The following is an 18,842-nucleotide window of genomic DNA, read 5'->3' as shown; positions in this document are numbered from 1 at the left end:
AAGGTTGGCTGCGCTTCCCTGGCAGGCCAGTTTACTCTCACGAGTACAAAGGTGTTTAATGTGGAGTTGAGCCAAACCTACAATTTGAAAATTCAACAAACTGTATGTATTTAAGGTCCCAGCATGATTTTGTATTTAAATTTATGGTTGAACCAAACACTGCAGGCACGTCTGCCTGTTAGATAAGCAAGGAAGCAATCAGTTGACCTAACTGATATGTGCATTTAGGTGGAGGCAAGTCATTAAATGTTGTCACCCAACTGAAAAAAACAAACATGTGGTTCCTGTAGAAAAATTCATGACCACAACTAAACTGTCAAATATTTAGCACAGACTGTAAAGTTGTTTGAGATGTTGGCTGTTCAACTACCTTTGTGGGCTGAACAGCTGTGAAAAAGATGGTTAGTTAAATTTGCTCTTCTCCCCTTTTAATTTTTTATCTCAGTCCTGTATGATAAAAAATTATCATCCAGATTATCATCCTTGTGCTTATTGTTATGATAGCTTTAAACATGCTTGACTCTTCAAACCTTCACTTATTTTGCAACAAAGAGATAGCAAGGCACATTTTCCACTGACTCCTTTATTCATATAATCAAAAAGAAAGAAAAACTGACAAGATTTCTATAAATAAAAGAAGTGCATGATGGATGCTGGAATAAGGTTCTGTTTTGATTCTCAGTAAACACTGAATATTTTTCTGGTGGAGGAGTGAATCCTATTTTTATCTGTCTGCAACCAGCAATGTGATCCTAGGAACTAAACAAAAGGGTAATTTATACAAAATGGTTCAAAATTTGAACAGAAATGTATTTTATTTGGAAAAGTGGTGCCTTCAAATTTTAAGTCTCACACAATTGTGAAGTGAAAGAATAATGATACAAGATTCAGATTTCATTTTACAAGTAAAGATTTGAATAATTTGTCATTTATTTGTATTCAGTCCCCCTTTTACTCTAATATCCCAAAATAAAATTCAGTGCAAAGACATGCCTTAAAAAGTCCAATAGCCAGCCAGCCATGTACACAAGCAATGGTTAAACATAATAACCATGTTAAATATGGGAAGCCAAGGTTGTGCTGCCTACAACCATATAAAAAGCCAGAGTTTGGTGGGGTAACTCTGTTTGCATTTGTTCCCTGCAGACCAAGCTGTGAATTTGGCTTGCTTAATAAACATATTCATTAACTTAAGCATGCCTAGCAGAAGTTTTACATATCCATCTCACAGAGGCATATTAACAACTATTAATTAAGACATTGGGTTTCCTCCATATATACTGGTATTTCATATGTCTATCCTTTCATTTCCATAATATTTAAATCTGAGATCTTCTGACAACTTTAAACTTTTACTACCGGAAAGCTCTTGTTTACCCCAAATCCTTCCATGTCCTGAAACATAAATCTTTCACCTGTGTGGCAATTGCTCAGATTTACGTCACAACCTGCACAACAGGATCCGCCCATTTCTCGTCAGAAACCTGTCACGCTCTGTGAGAAGCCAACAACTTTTCCAAGGTTGCATCTGAGCAGGTAGCTCAACAGCGACATGCCCACGTCCCGGAGCTGTCATTCAATTTGTGCAGTGAAACCTAGTACAGGCGGCTCACGTGTGCGGATCCAACAGCAAGCCTAGCAGCTTGTTTTCTTGGAAATATAGTTGCGCTGAGGCATAGTGGTGCTCTATGGACGAAACGGTCAAGGAGAAGCTGGGAAAAGAGGATTAAAACGTCCCTGTCGGCTTCGAGCGGAAAATATGACTCCCTTTCTGCGCATGGGAGCGCATGTTGTGGCTGTGCTCATTGTGTGGCTGCTCCTGTCAGCAGGCGCGCAGGAAAAGGACACACCTAAACTACTCTGCGGCCAGGTAACCGAATTAACCGACATGATCAACTTAAGCTTTAAAATTACACCTAATTGGTCTATTTCTGCTTCATAAATGTATAATGTGTGATAACATAGTTCGCTAAAGTTGTTTGATAGTGCTATGTATTGACATTACTGTTTTATGGGTCGGAATTCAGAAAAGACGCGCATCCAGGCAGGGATCAAAGTTTAATGTCCATTACTTATTTAACTGTCCTGAGCATGACACCTTACCCCACTGGGGTAAGGCGCTCTGACCAAGTTACTTTCACACAAAACCGCTAAACGTCTGAGTAGTATGAAACAGCCTTCTAAAATTAAATTGTCATTTTCAGCGTTTCTTCCTAAAAAGTTTTTTTTTTAACTTTTTTTTTTAATGACTGTACCTACTAAAGGCACTTTGAGAAGTTAGAACATCACCTAAAAGTTTATTATTTCAAATCAGTAAGAGGAGCTCCGATATTATGCAGGTTCATTAGACAGAGGGTGATACATTTCATGGATAATTGTGATCATTAACTTACTCTTTACGAAGCCTAAAATTCAGTTTCTGTGAATATTAGATTAGGACTCATTTTAAATTCGTTTACATATTAAGTTTTTGCTTTACAATGACTTAAATCATTGGAGGCACTGACTGACTTTTCAGTTTTCCATTAAGTCTGTTTGGAGTGCTGTACTGTGGAAAGTTGAGTGAAAGAAAAAAGTATGGAAAGAAAATGCTCAATCAACAGAAATAACTTCAGCCTTCAGAGAACTATTTAAGATTTTGGTGGAGATTCACCCGTCACAGACTGTATTGTAACTGTTGCATTCCTTGTAATCCTCTACTGGAACAGAGATAATGCCTGAAGTGTTTTGGTCTCAGTAGCTGGCTGATGCCTGTTTATTCCCTCCGGTGTGAAGATAGCTGTTTGGTGTGCTGAATCCAAGTGTATAAATATAAATTTGAGTGACAGGAAGAAAATGTAATTTCAAAAGTACACAAGCAACAGGTTGGAGTCTTAGTAGTTGCTTTGCACAAACACGATATGTTTTGTTTTTTCTTACAGATTTACAGAACAAGTTAATTAAAAATATGTGCTTGGAGCTGACACCTGAAACTGGTTGTACTAAAATTAGTCGAGTGGAAACAATTTGTACAATAAACACTGATATAGAATCAAACCAAACTGCGGAAATCTGGGATGTGCTTGTTTTGACACTGTTTCCAAGTGATAATCTGGTTTAAATTATTATTTACTTATTATTTACAGCAACAGCCTTCTGTAGTCACACATTTTTGGGGGGCGGGGGATAAAAACACATCTGTCACCAGCACTCTGCTCTGATTTAACCCAAATCTGTCAGACATGCTATAAAAATAAATGGTTAGTTGTAAATTACACCCACCAAAACACATTCAGTAAGAAAAGAAAACGGGGAAATAACAGATGAGAATAAAGTGGAATTAAGGAGAAAACTAAAAGTATTTAAATTTGAGTTTCTTAAAATTGAGGTAATTTGATTTTCCAGGCACAATTTTGTTTCTTAATGTGATCCAGAAATGAGCTTCATGTCACCTTTGAACAATTTCCGAGCTCCTAAAAACATAGAACCCTCCATTTTTACTGGCACACCTGGTAAAGATGTGCTAAAACCTTCAAACTATTTGCTGCTCTGCAGATGCAGTAATAAGATGATACAGTTCCCTAAAATTCAGCCTCTCAGATCTTTTTACCATCCTTGATGTGATCCATAATGGGAGAATAAAGTATTTTTACAGCCTTTCGTTTCACAATTTCAGTTGTTTCAAACTTTTTCATCATTATCCAGACTGTAGATATTGAAAATAATAGGCGAGTATCTTCTTGAGTTATGTAGATCAATAGATATCTGCCTGACCTAAACGCGTGTTCTCTTGTCTTTCTCTTTTGGCACATGTTTACCAGAGGTTAGCTGTATATATTCCTCTCTTCTTTTACCATAGATAGTTTATGCATTGTTGAGCACAGGAGAAAAACATGAAAAAAAGCTTGTTTAAAAACAAACAAACAAAAAAAACTAGGTAAATGCTGTTTTTATGCAATGGGTTGATTTTTTTTCTTCCAAAATAACAAAGTCTCCCAGCCTTAGCTTTTTTTTTTTAAATGTAAAAACCACTTTTTATGGGTGAACAGGAAAAACTAATAGAGTTTGTGGAGTTTATGACTCATGGCTGAGTTAACTGACACAGTCACTTAAAAAGCCCTGCCGACTAGAGACATCAAACATGAAGCCAAATTTCAAATACTGTTTTTTGTTCATGTTTTTTCAGATGACAGCTCTATGAAAAGTGTTGTGATAACCTTACACCCACCAATCACATTCAGTAAGAGAAGAAAACTGGGAAATGTACTAAAAAAATGATTTAGTGCATTTTTTTCTGTTGTTTGTCATAAGGTGGAATGAGATTAAGAAGCTTTAGGAAGCTGTGAAGCTTTTATGAAAACTGCATTATAATTGTAAACAAATATAACCTCAGATTTTACAAGTCCACAGAGTCTATAAAATTTTTTAAAAGCCAGGTTGGAATTAAGTTTTACTCTTGTCTTGTTCACAAATAAGCTGTAGTGGTTTTGTTCTTGTATAAAACATGTGAACACCTGTTAAGCCAGTATTTATTGTTGATGTGCTTTGTAGGTGTGGTTCATTAACATTTCTCTTATATCTTTTTTTTCTCGCCTCCAGGGTCTCTCTGACTGCCACATGACCAAAGGTAGCTGCATGACATCTGTTGTAAATGTGCTTCTGTTTTATAATGAGAAGCTCGCACGCCCGCAGTTGGTCTAAACAGACGCTCTTTGTCTTCAGTGTCTTTCAGAGATGCCCCACCTGATCCATATGGCTCTCTAAATATTACACACTTTCAGCTTAACACCACTCACTGCCACTTGGTCTGTGAACCATGTCTACAAATTAAAATCAGTCTCCAGGGTAACTTCAAATATTTATTTTCTAAAAGATATCTATCTATCTATCTATCTATCTATCTATCTATCTATCTATCTATCTATCTATCTATCTATCTATCTATCTATCTATCTATCTATCTATCTATCTATCTATCTATCTATCTATCTATCTATCTATCTATCTATCTATCTATATTTTCTGTTGTAGCTTTTTGCTGCAGCACTGTGGCTTCTGTTGTTGCTTCTGCAGTATTTAGTAATACTGTTTTCTTTGCTGATATAATTACCGTACATGTTGCAGTAGGTGCAGATTTCGAAAAGCAGAGTCCTGACGGATCAGGTGACGACAGCGATGAAGAAGGTATGAAATAAACTCTTAAGGAGGGTAGTTAAAGCTCATGTCACATCATTGGTGCTCCCAGTAAAGGTGTGTAAGAAGTTGTAAAATTGTAGAAAATTATTGCCTTACCACATTGACTAGTGGGGAAATGTTAAAAAGTAATTATTTTAGATAAATTGTCAGTGCCTCATTTAATTGCTCATTAATATTTGATTGAAACTAGGTTATGTTTGGAAATGGGAGAGCTCTTAGTTGTCTTCCACAAGATTTCACAGAACTGGAGTGAACAAAGGGTCCTGGTCCTCCCATATGTTCTCTTCTCTTTATTCACCTCATATGTTTTTTTTTATTATAGGATTTAGGTTTTGGGAATGAGCTGGTGATGTACTGAAGTAGACTTTTGTTTCCGATAAATCATATCTATCTTGATGTGGTTATTTGCTCTGGCTCATTATCGTACCAAAATATCCAAATGATGACCCATTTTCAGTTTACTGGCAGTGAAAACTGATCTTCCCTTAAAGTCAAAAGTCAAAACTTCTAGGGCCATCAGAGAAGAAACAGTCCCACAGTTTGATGGAATCTACATTATGTATAACAGAGGCCATGAGGTGCTTTCCCCATATTCATCCTGTATTTCCTACCAAACTAATTTGGAGGGTCTGTTCATCAAATGTGGATGATGTTAGTCTCAGCTGACTCAAACACTGTTGAGTTAAATTCATTATGTTTGTAACATAATGCACAGTGGCGCAGTTGGTAGCACTGTTGCCTTGCAGCAAGAAGGTCCTGGGTTCGATTCCCGGCCGGGGTCTTTCTGCATGGAGTTTGCATGTTCTCCCTGTGCATGCGTGGGTTCTCTCCGGGTACTCCGGCTTCCTCCCACAGTCCAAAAACATGACTGTTAGGTTAATTGGTCTATCTAAATTCTCCCTAGGTGTGTGTTTGTGTGTGAATGGTTGTTTGTCCTGTATGTCTTTGTGTTGCCCTGCGACAGACTGGCGACCTGTCCAGGGTGTACCCCGCCTCCCGCCTGGAACGTAGCTGGAGATAGGCACCAGCAACCCTCCCGACCCCATTAGGGACAAGGGTGCACAGAAAATGGATGGATGGATGGATGGATGGATGTTTGTAACTCAACTCAAGCTGTTGTATAACACTAACGGTTCCAACTTATTTAACCAAATCAATCCAATCATATAGATATAATCACACTCAATTACATGAATTTTATAATATATTACAAATTTCAGATTTAAGTCCCAATAGCATTTGGCAAACTCTACAAGTTTAGGCTTGTGATGGTATCAACGATTTCTTCCCGACATGTAGATCTTATCTAATGGTAGTTAGTGACCTAAGACGCCACTCCTTCCAGCAATTATTTATAGTAAGATTTTTTTAAACTCCATCTTCATGGTGGTAAGATGAACTTGGACCTTTATCCAGCCAATTACGTGACAGTCTCATGTGTTTTAAGCTGTTTGCTCTGAATCGAAGTGTGAGCAGGTTGAGATGATCTCTTTCTTTAAGGGCAAATCTTAGTTCTTGATGGTCAGTAGAAGTCTGTTTGTGCTAACCACCATAACATAGTTACCTTTAGTTACATGGCTGGACTAAGATCCAAGTTTATCTCACCACCAGGAGCCAGAGGGCTAAGACCCGCCTCCTGGCTCTAATTAGTTGTTTGTAATTATCACTAGGAGAAGGCGAAGGAGTTAGATTTTTTTTCCACAGATTAACTGTCTCATACCATACTGTCATGACATGGTGACACAATCAACAAATATGTAAAATATATATATATATTTATAAAAGTTACATGAAGTAAGGTGATTTTTCCTCTATTGATTATATTAACACACTTACCAGCAAACCTCCAGATGAGCTTATTTAAAAACGTTTCATTTTTCTGACATACAAAAGATAACCAAATTTTCAGTCCTCTGTGTGTCTTTATTAGGAGTGCTAATATTGTGAATGACACTGTAGTTGGCTCTTTATAATAACTGGGTCTCTTTATACTGTAATTTATATAACATTTGTTTTCTTTGTCTTGTAGCTATTGTGAAAGTCTGTCTCTCCTTGCCGGGTTCCATCGATATCTGCAGGGCAATCCGTTTTAAACCAACCTACATGAGCGCGTCCTCCAAATATGAGGTAAGCCTTGTATAAAAGATAGCCTCAAGAACAGTCCTGGTAAAAGGACACCTTCATTGAAGTCAATGGTTTTACATAGATTTTACATAGCAAGCTTTATTAAAATTATTCATCTAATCCTCTTCTGGTATTGCAGTTTGAAACGCACAACCTCTGGTGAACAGCACTAGATCACATGCAACCCTTTAACACAAATTCAACAAAAAGTCTCAACGGAGAGGAAATGAATTGAAAATTTAACCCACCTGTACTTTTTCCACAGGAATTCTTACAGTAGATACTGTAGAACTGGGTTTAGTTGATTAAAAATACAATCAATCAGCTGATCAGCAGGAACTTGAAGCAGATCCATGTAAGCAAACTTTCTAGGACTCCAGTAATGATCTTAGAAAAGTAATTGTTGCCGTCCATAAATCTCACAACGGTTAGAAGGGTCTCTGTTCATTGGCATTGAGAGAGATGGCTCTAATAAACTGAAAATATTGAGGACAGCACTCAAACTTTTCAGAAGTGGGCATTCTACCAGATTAAGAGTGAATTCATGAGGTGAATCAAAAGGTTTTTCTGAACTTGGAGGCAAATCGATAGCAGAGTGGCTAAAAATTTAAAGGTTTTAGAAGGGTTCAGTCAAGTCCAGGCCTTGCCTTGACTAAAATGCTCTGATAGGACCTTAAGATAGATCTGCATACAACTTTTGAAACAACTCTTTGAGTAAAGAAAGGGCCATAAATTCCTGCACTACAATGAGCGAGACTGATAAGATTATCCAACTGATCAGAGCTAGAAGTACTGCAAGCAGCTGAATCTTTGAGTATGTTTGGCTTTTTGAGCACAACTTTTAAATTTTGGTTTAATTTGGGTCTCAAATAAATGAAATGAACTATGCTTCTTACAGGATTAAAAAAACCTTGTTTCTAAATATTTACATATTTTATAAACAATACTTAATTTTAACCATGATAGTAGATAATGGTCCCTAAAGATCAAAGGTATTTATTCTGCCGGTGACAGGCGGAAGTCTCTCTTTTCCTACTAATTCTATTTTTTGAGAAATTATTCCCTTTGACTTCTTCCTGGTAAATTGATATCATCCTCCTACGTGGCGTCATTGTGTGTTTGAAAAAAAAAAAGAACGAACATAACGAAACATGTAGACATGAGTTTTTAAAGCAACTCCCTGGAGCAGAAGCAGAAACATGTTCAAACATCTTGTGGGCAAGACGTTTTTGCTTTGCTGAGTTCATTAAATTCTTTGGAAACTCATGCAGTTGAATGCCCAGAAACTATTACCAACTGCACTTTGTCGTGGTTTTTAAAAGTAAATTGTAAAATTTTATATGTACAATATTACCTCAAGTACAATATTCAATAAATGTGTGGTACAAATGGACTAGTCTGAACAGAAATTCTCAAGTTTACAGTAAAGATATATTAATTCATTTTGTTAATTTGACTTTTATTGTTCTTGCTGCATTTATTTTTGTTTATGCTGCTGAATTCTTTAAATCGAGTAAGATAAAATTGCTCAGAAAGAGGGAAAGATAGATATATCGTTAGAATATCGTAGGGTGAAAAGCGCCACCTGATTAATTTTAGTATATCTTTAAAAACAGATGTAATCAAATTTTGTTGTTTAAGCTAAGCATCCCTGAACAAGGAAGTCAAGTAAAGCTATTTTTATTCTGCTTTCTTTGTAGTAGAATAAATATATTATGTTTCTTATCTACTCTCTGAATCTATGTGTTCTTGTTCATCTCATGTTGAGCCAAACTTTCTTAGACAACAGAAATATTAAAATCAACCTATAAGGGTTTATTTTTATCTAACTAATTACTGCAGAGCTTCTCTTCCTTATTGGAGTTACAGTTTTCCTCTTCTTCCTGTTACTAATCATTGCTGGAAGCCCTTTAGTGAACTTCTGCATACTTCTTATATAATTATAGTCTATCATCGTTATTGGGCTGTTACAAAGTAATTAAGTACTACTTGAAATCATTTTAATGTTTAAAATTATAATTTTTTAAAGAAATATAGTTATTGTGATTGTTTTATTTAGAATGAACATCCATATAAGTGACTGGTTTCAGATGAATGTACATATTTCTAATCTATGCTTACTATATTTACCTTGGCTTGTACAGCAGCCTCATTTGAGAACAGCCTCATTTGTTTGTGGCACAGATTCAACAAGAAATCAGTTGGAGATGATTTGAGCTTTGTAACACATTACTATGTTAAAGTAGACATCAAGTTAGGAACAATACGACTTTGGTGAGACTGTGTTAGGAATGGGGAACGTAGACTGAAAATTTTATTACTAGAATTTGTGGTATGTATTGTCATAGCTGTAAAAGTAGTCACAAAAATATTTATAGCTTCTTTGTAATCTCTCAGTATGTCACTGAAGTTCAAGCCCAATAAATATAAAAACTGCTGATAAAATCATATCTAACAGTATGATTCTTTTTTTTTTACTCTTTATAATCTTTATCAGAAAAAGATTTCTGATAAAACCTGCAGACATAACACAGGTTACGTCTGCTGGTTATGCACACATAATCTGCATTTTATCAAATATTTGAATTTATGGTTCCACATGGAAATCGTAAAAGCAAAAGAACATAGTAAAAGTAGCAATCCTGCCAATAGTCTTAAATTTTTGAAGTTTTCTGATGTCATTTATTTTTATCATGAAAAATCAAAATTCTTATCATGGTAAGAAATGTTTCACCATAGTGATAATTGATATGATGATTGCCCAATTCCAAGACTGCAAATGCACTGTACAAAGTGCCAGCTGGCAGAGAAGCTCTTCTTCTTCAACTTTCAACATGTTGTGTGTATGGATGGTATTGCACATACCCTGGTTGTAATTAGCGGTTATTTAAGTTTCTTTTACTTTTCTAACTTTTTGAGCTAGGATGCAAATTATCCTCTTGCGTCAATAATTTGTTCTTACTCACACAAGAACTGCTTCTTGTTTGCTTACCTTTTTTTGGACTCAGATATCATGGCTGTGCATTAAAATCCAGATCAACTGTTTTTGAAATCCTCAGACTGGGATCACCTGCATGCTGCATTTAAAGTAGCTGAAATTTACTTTATAATTTTAATATAGTTTCTTCCTAATTGTGTTGTTCTAGATGATGTACAGACTTTAAATTACCTTCAAGTGGTCAAAATATTACTAGTTATTTAAATTGAAAAACAAGCTTCAACTTCTCTGCTATCTCAATTATGACCTCTTCCTAAAGTGAGTAAAAATTCATTGGAGCAGACAGACCATCTGTATGGTGCAGCATGAGATAAAGTTATGTTACCAAGAGTACACAATAAATGTTTTGAACGGTTCAAATGTGACTGACGGCAGCCTAGCACGTTCGTAAAACAATGTTATTTAAAGTGTCTGGATGTTATGTCATTTAAAAATGCAATGCAGATATACAATGGATTGATGAGGGTGTAAAAGTTTACATTGGTTTCATATTTTCGGCTAACACAGTTGCTGCTGATAGAGAAAGTGGATTTTGAGGCTCCTGTTGTGGTCACAGCCGATTCAAAGGAAACACAAATCGTCAAAAATATCACATTTCCTGCACCTAAAGAAGGTGAGTTAAAATGCTGTAATTTTATTAAAACAAAAAACAGCAGAATCAGAGAGTTCATTTTCCTTCCTCTTTCTTTCAGTCTGCCCCTTGAATCTCTTTCAAGAGCTCCACGGTAAGAGATTAAAATTTCACAAATACAATTGTCCACAAAAATCTAAAGAAATGTTACATTCAGTTTTGTATTCTGTGGGCTGATGACACAAAAGCAGAGCCTTTTTTAAGATGCACGTTTCATTAAAAGTACAGTAGAGTTTCTCTGTACAGACAGAGAAACATGGAGACAGTAGTGTGATGGTGTAGGGTGCTTTTCTGCTTCATGACCTCAACGACCTGCTGAAATTGATGGAAGCATATCGGATCATCAGTTTTTTAGATTAAGCTCAAGAGCGTTTGAGTTAAGCAGCACGACAGTGGTCTGAAGCACATCAATTAGTCCACGTCTGAATGAATTAAAAAATTAAAGGAAGATTTTGGGTAAGCCTTGTGAAAGTCCAGACTTAAATCTGGTTGAGATGCTTAAAATCTTTTAATGTGGCTTAATTAAACCACTTCTGCAAAGAAAAGCAGGTCAAACTCCCTTACAGCAATTTAAAGACTGCCAAGTATCACAAATGGTTGAGGCCAATTTGTTGCATTCAGCTTTTAGGTTTAGAGAGGGAAGTTGTTTCTCACATGGACTAATGGTGGCTTTTTTCCCCCTTAATTAATGAAAAAAACAAATCATAATTTAAAAACTTTTTGCATGTTTTTAAATGCAAAAAGTTTTAATGTTCATTATAACAATTGTTATCTTCAATTGTTATAATGAAGATGACAAATGTATGTATCTTTTTCTGTACTTTGTGATTTTTTTAAGATAAAACATTATCTGGAATCATTTGTTTGTTTGTCCTAGCACATGTGGTCACGCAATGCGTTTAAAAAAGGACTACAGTCAGTTGTTTGCAATGACTGACGTGTTCCTCTCCCAGTTCCCAGGTTCCATGTAAATGACACAGAAAGCTCGGTCCGGCTGCAACTGCAAAATATTCCTCCCACACAAGAGAAGGTCTATTGGGGAATGCAATGGGATGACGTATCTGGACAGCCGCTTATGTGGGTAAGTCATCCCTAAAGTGTTCATGCACACATTTCAAAATGTTCAACAATAGTTTCGCCTGTGTAATTTTCTTGTCTGTGCAGCCCACTGGCGAGAGTGAAACAGTTATTCCATCATATCTCATTGCACCATGCCTATGCTTCCTGGTAACTAGAATTTTAACTCGGAAAAATATTCATATACATAAGATGAAAGGAATGATTAAAACGTGACTATTTTTGTAGGCATGGTTTGACAGTAAAAACACGAAAGGGAAGTACTGTCCTTTCACAAATAAAACAGGTGAGAGCTGTTTCCTGATGTTGCTGTCCGATCTTATCTGCTTTGTGATGAATTGGTTCATGGAATATGACGTCCCATTTTCTGCTTTTTTATTTTTTTAATAGACGCTCTGAGAAGAATGCAGCACAACATGTCTGTGACGATGGTGGAGTCTCCGTTAAGGATTGGGGAAACGGGACTGAGCTGGAATGTAACCTCTGTCTGTAAAGTGCAGGCAGAGGTACAATTGTGCAAGAAAGACATGGCAGGGGGCCAGTGTGAAGAAGTGACAGGGTCCAAACAGCAACTCAAGACTACTGGTTGGACTGCGGCGCACAGAGTACACTGGGTAAGAAAACATCCCTCAATATGCCACACCCTCCGTTCATAAAGTAGATGTCAAAATTTTGTGCCTCAGTCAAAATGACTTATGCTGACGAATGTTTGGAATCAGTCCAACTTTTAATGGTGTAGCTGTCGACCTGGAGACCTATAAAGATCACAATTGAAATGATTCGTATAAAAGAAAAGGCATTGTTTGCTTAATGCCTGGCATGAAGTCATTTTACAAGTCAGGCAGCATTGTTGTCTGAGGAGATGTCCTTGTACACCACATGTCAGACATCTGCTGTGTGGTTACATCTGTTCCTGCCAGTATTTCAGACATCTTTGTGCTTTCAGATCATTTTGAGATCTATTTATTATACTTATTAATTTGCATTTTAATTTATTCCTTTTGTCTTTTCAGCAAGCAGGGGAGTTCTTGCTCCAGCCACACCCTCAGCTTTGTGTGCAGGTACCATTTGTACTTTTTTCCTCAATAAATCCTCTCTGGTTTTAACAACATTTTGTACTGAACCATTGAACCTACAATCACTTTAAACCATTATATTATAGGTTAAATCTGAATGGATGGTCTCGTTCTCAGAGCCCCAGTGTCCATTTGAAAGTAAGAATTCAAACTACTACATAATCTTAAAAACAATGTCCAATGTTTATTTTTATGTGGATCATTTAATGAATTTTATTGTACAGTTTATGCCTAAGAAAAACATGTTTCTCACAAACTTTACTGCTTCACCGTTGCTCTCTTTGTCATGTTTTTATAAAGTAGGCCACACTGAACTCGCTATAAACATGAAACCTTGAGCCACCAAATTTTGATAAAGTGACATCAGCAGCTCACTAGAGAAGGATATTGAGCAGCATCAGCTACTGCCTCTAATGCCATAGAAAAGAGAAAATACAGAAAGAGGTGTGTAAAATGGGAATGATTTAGCTATTTTTTTATCTATAGCTAAAACTTAACTTGACTCATTTTCAGGAGAAGCACTAAAAACTTTATAGCCCTGTGGGTGGAGTTGGTGTGAAAAGTTTGATGACAGTTGGCTTTGTTGAATATTCTTTAATAAATGGTCCTTGTCTTTGGACCATCTTTGGCAACTATAAGCAGTTAAAATGCCTTAATTGAAAATTGTGCTAATTGTGCTATAACTGGCTGACTTGGGTGTAATCTGCCATTTTGACATAATTTGACAATGACAGCATGTTTCATTAAAGGTAACCGTGGCCAACAAAAGACTGATTGTCACCATTAAATGAAGCAGTAAAGTTAATGAAAAACAAGATTTGTACGAGTGTCAAAACATTTGACTTTCACTGTACATTTACAATCTCATGATGTGGTTGAAATCACAGACACAATCTTATGAAGGCTTCTTTATTTTTTGAAATTTATTTTGTTTTATTTTAGCACATCGAGAGAGATGGATTCTTTCACTTCTCGTCGGATTTATCCTGATATGTTTGGCTATACTTGGAGTCTATTTGATACAAGGCGTTCTGAAAGGTTGGCTTCTTTAGGATACAAAACTGAATGTCTCTTGCGGTTAGTATGAAAACGTCTCAATATTATTTCTGCTTTTTCTCCAGGATATGTTTGGAGATGGTTGAAGGATGATGACGTCAAAGGTTTGTCTAACTCTTGTTTTCTGTTTACGTCGACAAAAAAAACAAACCCTTTTGCTGATGTTACAAGTCCTTTAAAAACTAGTCTTACTGCTTAAAATCTTTGCTTGAAACACAAATTTCTGTTTGTTTTATTTGAATTTTATGTTGTAGACACAAAGTAGAGCATAGTTGTAAAGGAAAAGAAAAAGTATTTTTGAAAAATTAAAATAATTAACCAAAGTGTAATTAAATCTCAATCCAGCTTTTCTGTGATGCTTAGAGGTTGTTTGAGGAGATAAGTGAATAAACAGCATCACTGCAGACTAAGGAACATGCCTGCTAAATCAGAGATAAAGTTGTAGAAAAGATTAAATCAAAGTTTTAAAACAATACTGCAAACTGCAAACCTACCAACTGTACTTATCTGTAGAGGAAATCAAAGAGAAAATTGGCCATTGTAACTATGAAGGAGATGCAGTGAAGCCGCACTGTCTACAGTGTAACCATTAGTCGTCCATTCCACAAATAAGGGCTAATTTAGTGAGAGTGGCAAGAATCCAGCTATAAGAAGTTCTGTTTATGGTTTTTGCCATAAAAGAAACAGCTGTGAATGATTACCTTCGAGCAGCAAACATAAACATACAACAACGGAGGAGTGAGTAAGAATAATGTCCATGCGTTAAAATGGCAACGTAAAAGTCCAGACATTAATCAAATGGAGAATATGTGGAAACCTTTTGAAAATACCCCCTGGCAGCTTTAATTGCAGTGAAAGTTTTCCTTCAAAGTATTGGCACAAATATATGCTACACTTTTCATGTTTTTATTTGTTCAGAAACTTGAAAAGTATCCAATATTTTTTTCTCCACTTTACAACCATGGACTCCTTAGTGTCCGTCTACAGAAAATGACAATAAAATTCATAAATTTATATTTATCATGTGACAAAATATGAAACAGTTTTTCAAGGCAGTGCAAAAGTGAGATTTTTAATTTTTACCAGTTGTATAGTTCAGGTAAGATTTTTTTTTTTTTACTCTGTGACTTAAAAAGTACATTTAGTGTTAATTTATTACGACATGCATTATATTCAACAAATATTTATTTTGTCTTGTGATTGAAAACAGCCAGCACGAATGTTTTCTTTCTTTCAGGTGCTGTGGGTGGCGGTCATGTGATGCTGCTATATCCGCCTGATGATGACAAGCGTCTCCCAGAGCTCCTATGTCACTTGGGTTCATCTCTTCAGGCCCTGGGCTTCACCGTGTCTCTTGACCTCTGGAGCCAGGGCGAACTCAGCGTGCTCGGCCCCGTGCCCTGGCTCCACTCGCGACTGGACCGTCTGAAGCGGCAGGGCGGTAAGGTGGTGCTAGTCCTAACCCAGACCACGTGGACCAGAGCGGAGGAATGGGGAGCCTGCAGCTGCGAGAACAATGAAGAGAGCATCAAAGGAGCGGAGGGGGACTCTGCCTTGTCCCGGCACGTGGATGTTTTTGGCGCCTCGCTGAGCTGTATTCTTGCAGACTATTTACAGGGCCGTGCAGGCGAGCGGTTCATGCTGGTGCAGTTTGAGTCACTCCCTCCTGCACCTCCAGGTGGTTACCGACCGCTTCCAAGGCTTTTTTGTGGACTCCATCTCTACAGTCTTCCGTCCCAAAGTCTGGGCTTTCTGACTGAGCTGGCGGGCTCCAAACAAATCGCCTCAGCATCAGCAAGGCGGAAAAGGGCAGGGGGGCTTCGAATGGCATCCAGAGTGTTTGCCAAAAGGCTGTCGGGGTTCACAGCAGGGACAAATGTGTTGCATCTTGCTGGTGTATCTCCAGGCTGTGTTGGGCGGGAAGAGGAAGACTCTGGGGAAACACTACTCTTAGAACCAAATTTAATCACACCACCGTCCAGTCCTGATACAGTGGTCGGTAAAATGGATTGGGTCTGACAACTAGAGAGGATCGTAAAGGACAAGTTATGGGAGGCTCCAGTGTACCTGGAGTTGAGTTGATACCTCAATTAATGCACAAAGATATCCATTTTCTGTTTGTGTTACTGTGTCGTGGGATGCTGATGCTTGATGATCTCCAAGTGTCTCCAGAAGTCATTGAACAGAAGGCAGTTAAGAGTTAGGACACAACTGCATGACATTAGAACATCTTTCAGTGGAAATAATATTGGTAAATATTGGATTGATGATATCAGTTACGATATGCCTAATATTTTCCTTCTTGTCTCTATTGTCTGTGCTTCTTACACTCTGTGATCTTTAGCATTTTGGGTCAATGTTATTAGTGTCCAGTGAGAGTATTTGCTGCAGGGAGACTGTGTCCAACTAGATTAATATTGGAAGAAAATGCAATTTCATAAGTCTTGGAATATATTAGCTGGAATTATTTCACTCCAAACAGTCCTTTGAAATATGATTATTGCGCACATTGATATTGCGATAATTTGCAATATATTGTGCGGTCTACGTTAGGTTGCTAATCCAGGACATGGCAACACAGAAACACAAAAGGAAAACAATCACACAGACATGTACCGCCACCTGGGGGGACTTGAAAGAGAAACTTGGCACACTTAGTTTGGACAATGTGAAGAAAGTGAAGTAACTGGAGAAAACCCACACCTGCATAGGGAGAAAATTTGAACTCAGAGTTCAGAAAATACATACGAACACCTGCAGTTAGTTTGAAGTGACCAGTGAACCATGTTTCTGAACTTAGGGAGGAATCTGGCATGTCTGGAAGAAAACACTCATGCATGAGGACAACATGGAAATTGCTTTAGGACATGTTGAAGCATCATATTGTTCAACAGTTTTGCTAGTTAGGTTTATCAAACAGTAATATCAGCTTGATAAGCCTGGATGCTATGTGTTTAGCAGCAAGAACAGTTTTATATGATAAATATTAGATCAGTAAAGCTTGAGCAGCTAACTCTTAAGAGAAACATGATCCAGCACTGAAACATGATACTACCTGGAAAAACAAAATGCATTAAAAATAGAAGATATTTTTAGGAGTTTGCAAATTATGTTTGTGATCTTGAAAAAGCAAAATGGCATTAACACAAAACCTCAAAAAGAGCATTTTCAGTGTAGCATGCTCTTGATATTTATACCAACCTTTCCAGAGGCACTGTGTGTATTTAAGTCATTTTACCTGTACATGATGTTCTTGCAATTCATCTGGACAGTAAAAACCCTACAATTCATGAAAGAAAAAATTTATATATATGAGAGACTACACATGTAAATATGCTATATGGTTTGCTCAGGAATTCTGAGTTGGTTTTATACTGTGATTTCTCTTAAATGTTTTAATATGGGATTGAATAAAGCATTATTGTACTTGTCTATAAACAGTTATTGCTCATATCTGAATAAATAACAGAAACTTTATTTTGACTTACTACAATTTCACAATAAAAGTTATTTGAATGTTACAACATAGATTATAGCACAATAAAGCAGTTTTTAAAAACAACTGAGAGACGTACCAGTCAGCAAACATCACTTTGATTGTATGGATAATATGGAGCACTGCAGATGCAGTGTATGAGTCGGATAAAACAATACTCAAGAGAAGCGCTCATTAAGCATGTTTTTACTCAACATTAAAAAAGTAGCCATCCAAGAAATTATTTACATAGGTGAGCTTTTTATAGCTGTGAACATTACATCTGATACATTGTAAAATTGTGTAAGCAGAGACAAAAAAATACATTTAAAGTACAAATATGACTACAAAGCAAAAGTAGGTAGAACAAACACTTTTTCTAATCATTTTTTCAACATAAAACTTATCAAATCAATACAGTACGTAACGTAACTGTGTAGAGGACAGGATAAGGTACTTCCAGTGATAATATATCCTGTTTGCTGTTTCTTCCCTTGACTTCCAAAAAACTCAACAGGCTCAGCAAATAAAAAATAATATTAAAACAACAAAGTGTGTTTGCAAAGATAGGGTGCTGCAGTATGCAAACAGTGAGACTGTGGTGGTGGATGGAGCGCTGTCTTGTTTGCAATGGTAGTGGTTAAAAGATGAGCTTTGGCGTACAATATGGGTCCTAAAATGTGGTAGGTACCAATTTTTAAGCACATACTAAAATGTATGCACATATACATGCCACTGGATTGTCTTCAGTGATATACACAGAAAAATGGTACCACAATTAAAAGATTAGCTGTTCAAGGTTGTTCTAAAATAGTTTCAACTGAGCAGTATCATGGAGAAAATTTTGAGAATTCCTAGAACAAAATAATAATAATAGTAAAAAAAATCATACATTTAGTGCCAACTGTGTTCTCCATTAACTTCTGAACTCAGAACGTAAATATAGAAATGACACCAAACGAGTCTTGAAACTTGTAATTTCTAACACTAAAAGCAGTGAATGCAAAAATAACATGTCATCCTTCAAACAGTCATGCGATGTTACTAAATCTACAAATAAATACTTTTCATTTAAAAGTAAACACAGTTATACAAGAGCAGTGCATTCAGCTTCTCAGTGTATGAAATTCTGTCAGATTTCATATAAATAAGGTGTGTATAAAAAACAAGGGGAAAAAACGTTTTAAAAACGACTAGATGAATCAATTAAATATAAATATAAAAATTAAG

General features: G+C 36.5%; 1 protein-coding gene across 2 annotated transcripts; it reads left to right on the top strand.

Moving 5' to 3' along the window:
* Positions 1–1,495: 1,495 nt before the first annotated feature.
* On the top strand, positions 1,496–17,575 carry LOC114144877 (uncharacterized). Of its 2 annotated transcripts, none has more exons than XM_028018220.1 (16): positions 1,496–1,870; positions 4,579–4,606; positions 4,702–4,824; positions 5,107–5,163; positions 7,205–7,302; positions 10,805–10,910; positions 10,990–11,022; positions 11,882–12,009; positions 12,093–12,155; positions 12,234–12,291; positions 12,396–12,619; positions 13,019–13,066; positions 13,168–13,219; positions 14,024–14,119; positions 14,203–14,241; positions 15,375–17,575. In XM_028018220.1, exons 1-16 carry the CDS (start codon positions 1,760–1,762, stop codon positions 16,154–16,156), a joined length of 2,046 nt encoding a protein of 681 aa, XP_027874021.1. In that variant the 5' UTR covers positions 1,496–1,759; the 3' UTR covers positions 16,157–17,575. The 2 variants fall into 2 exon arrangements, with proteins under 2 accessions (XP_027874021.1, XP_027873939.1); XM_028018138.1 differs by having other exon boundaries at positions 1,497–1,870; positions 5,104–5,163.
* Positions 17,576–18,842: the final 1,267 nt, after the last annotated feature.

The sequence above is a fragment of the Xiphophorus couchianus genome, chromosome 1, assembly GCF_001444195.1.
Source record: "Xiphophorus couchianus chromosome 1, X_couchianus-1.0, whole genome shotgun sequence".
In the NCBI taxonomy this organism is placed as follows: domain Eukaryota; kingdom Metazoa; phylum Chordata; class Actinopteri; order Cyprinodontiformes; family Poeciliidae; genus Xiphophorus; species Xiphophorus couchianus.
The sequence above is the reverse complement of the archived record's forward strand: the minus strand, read 5'-3'. Positions and strand labels throughout refer to the sequence as shown.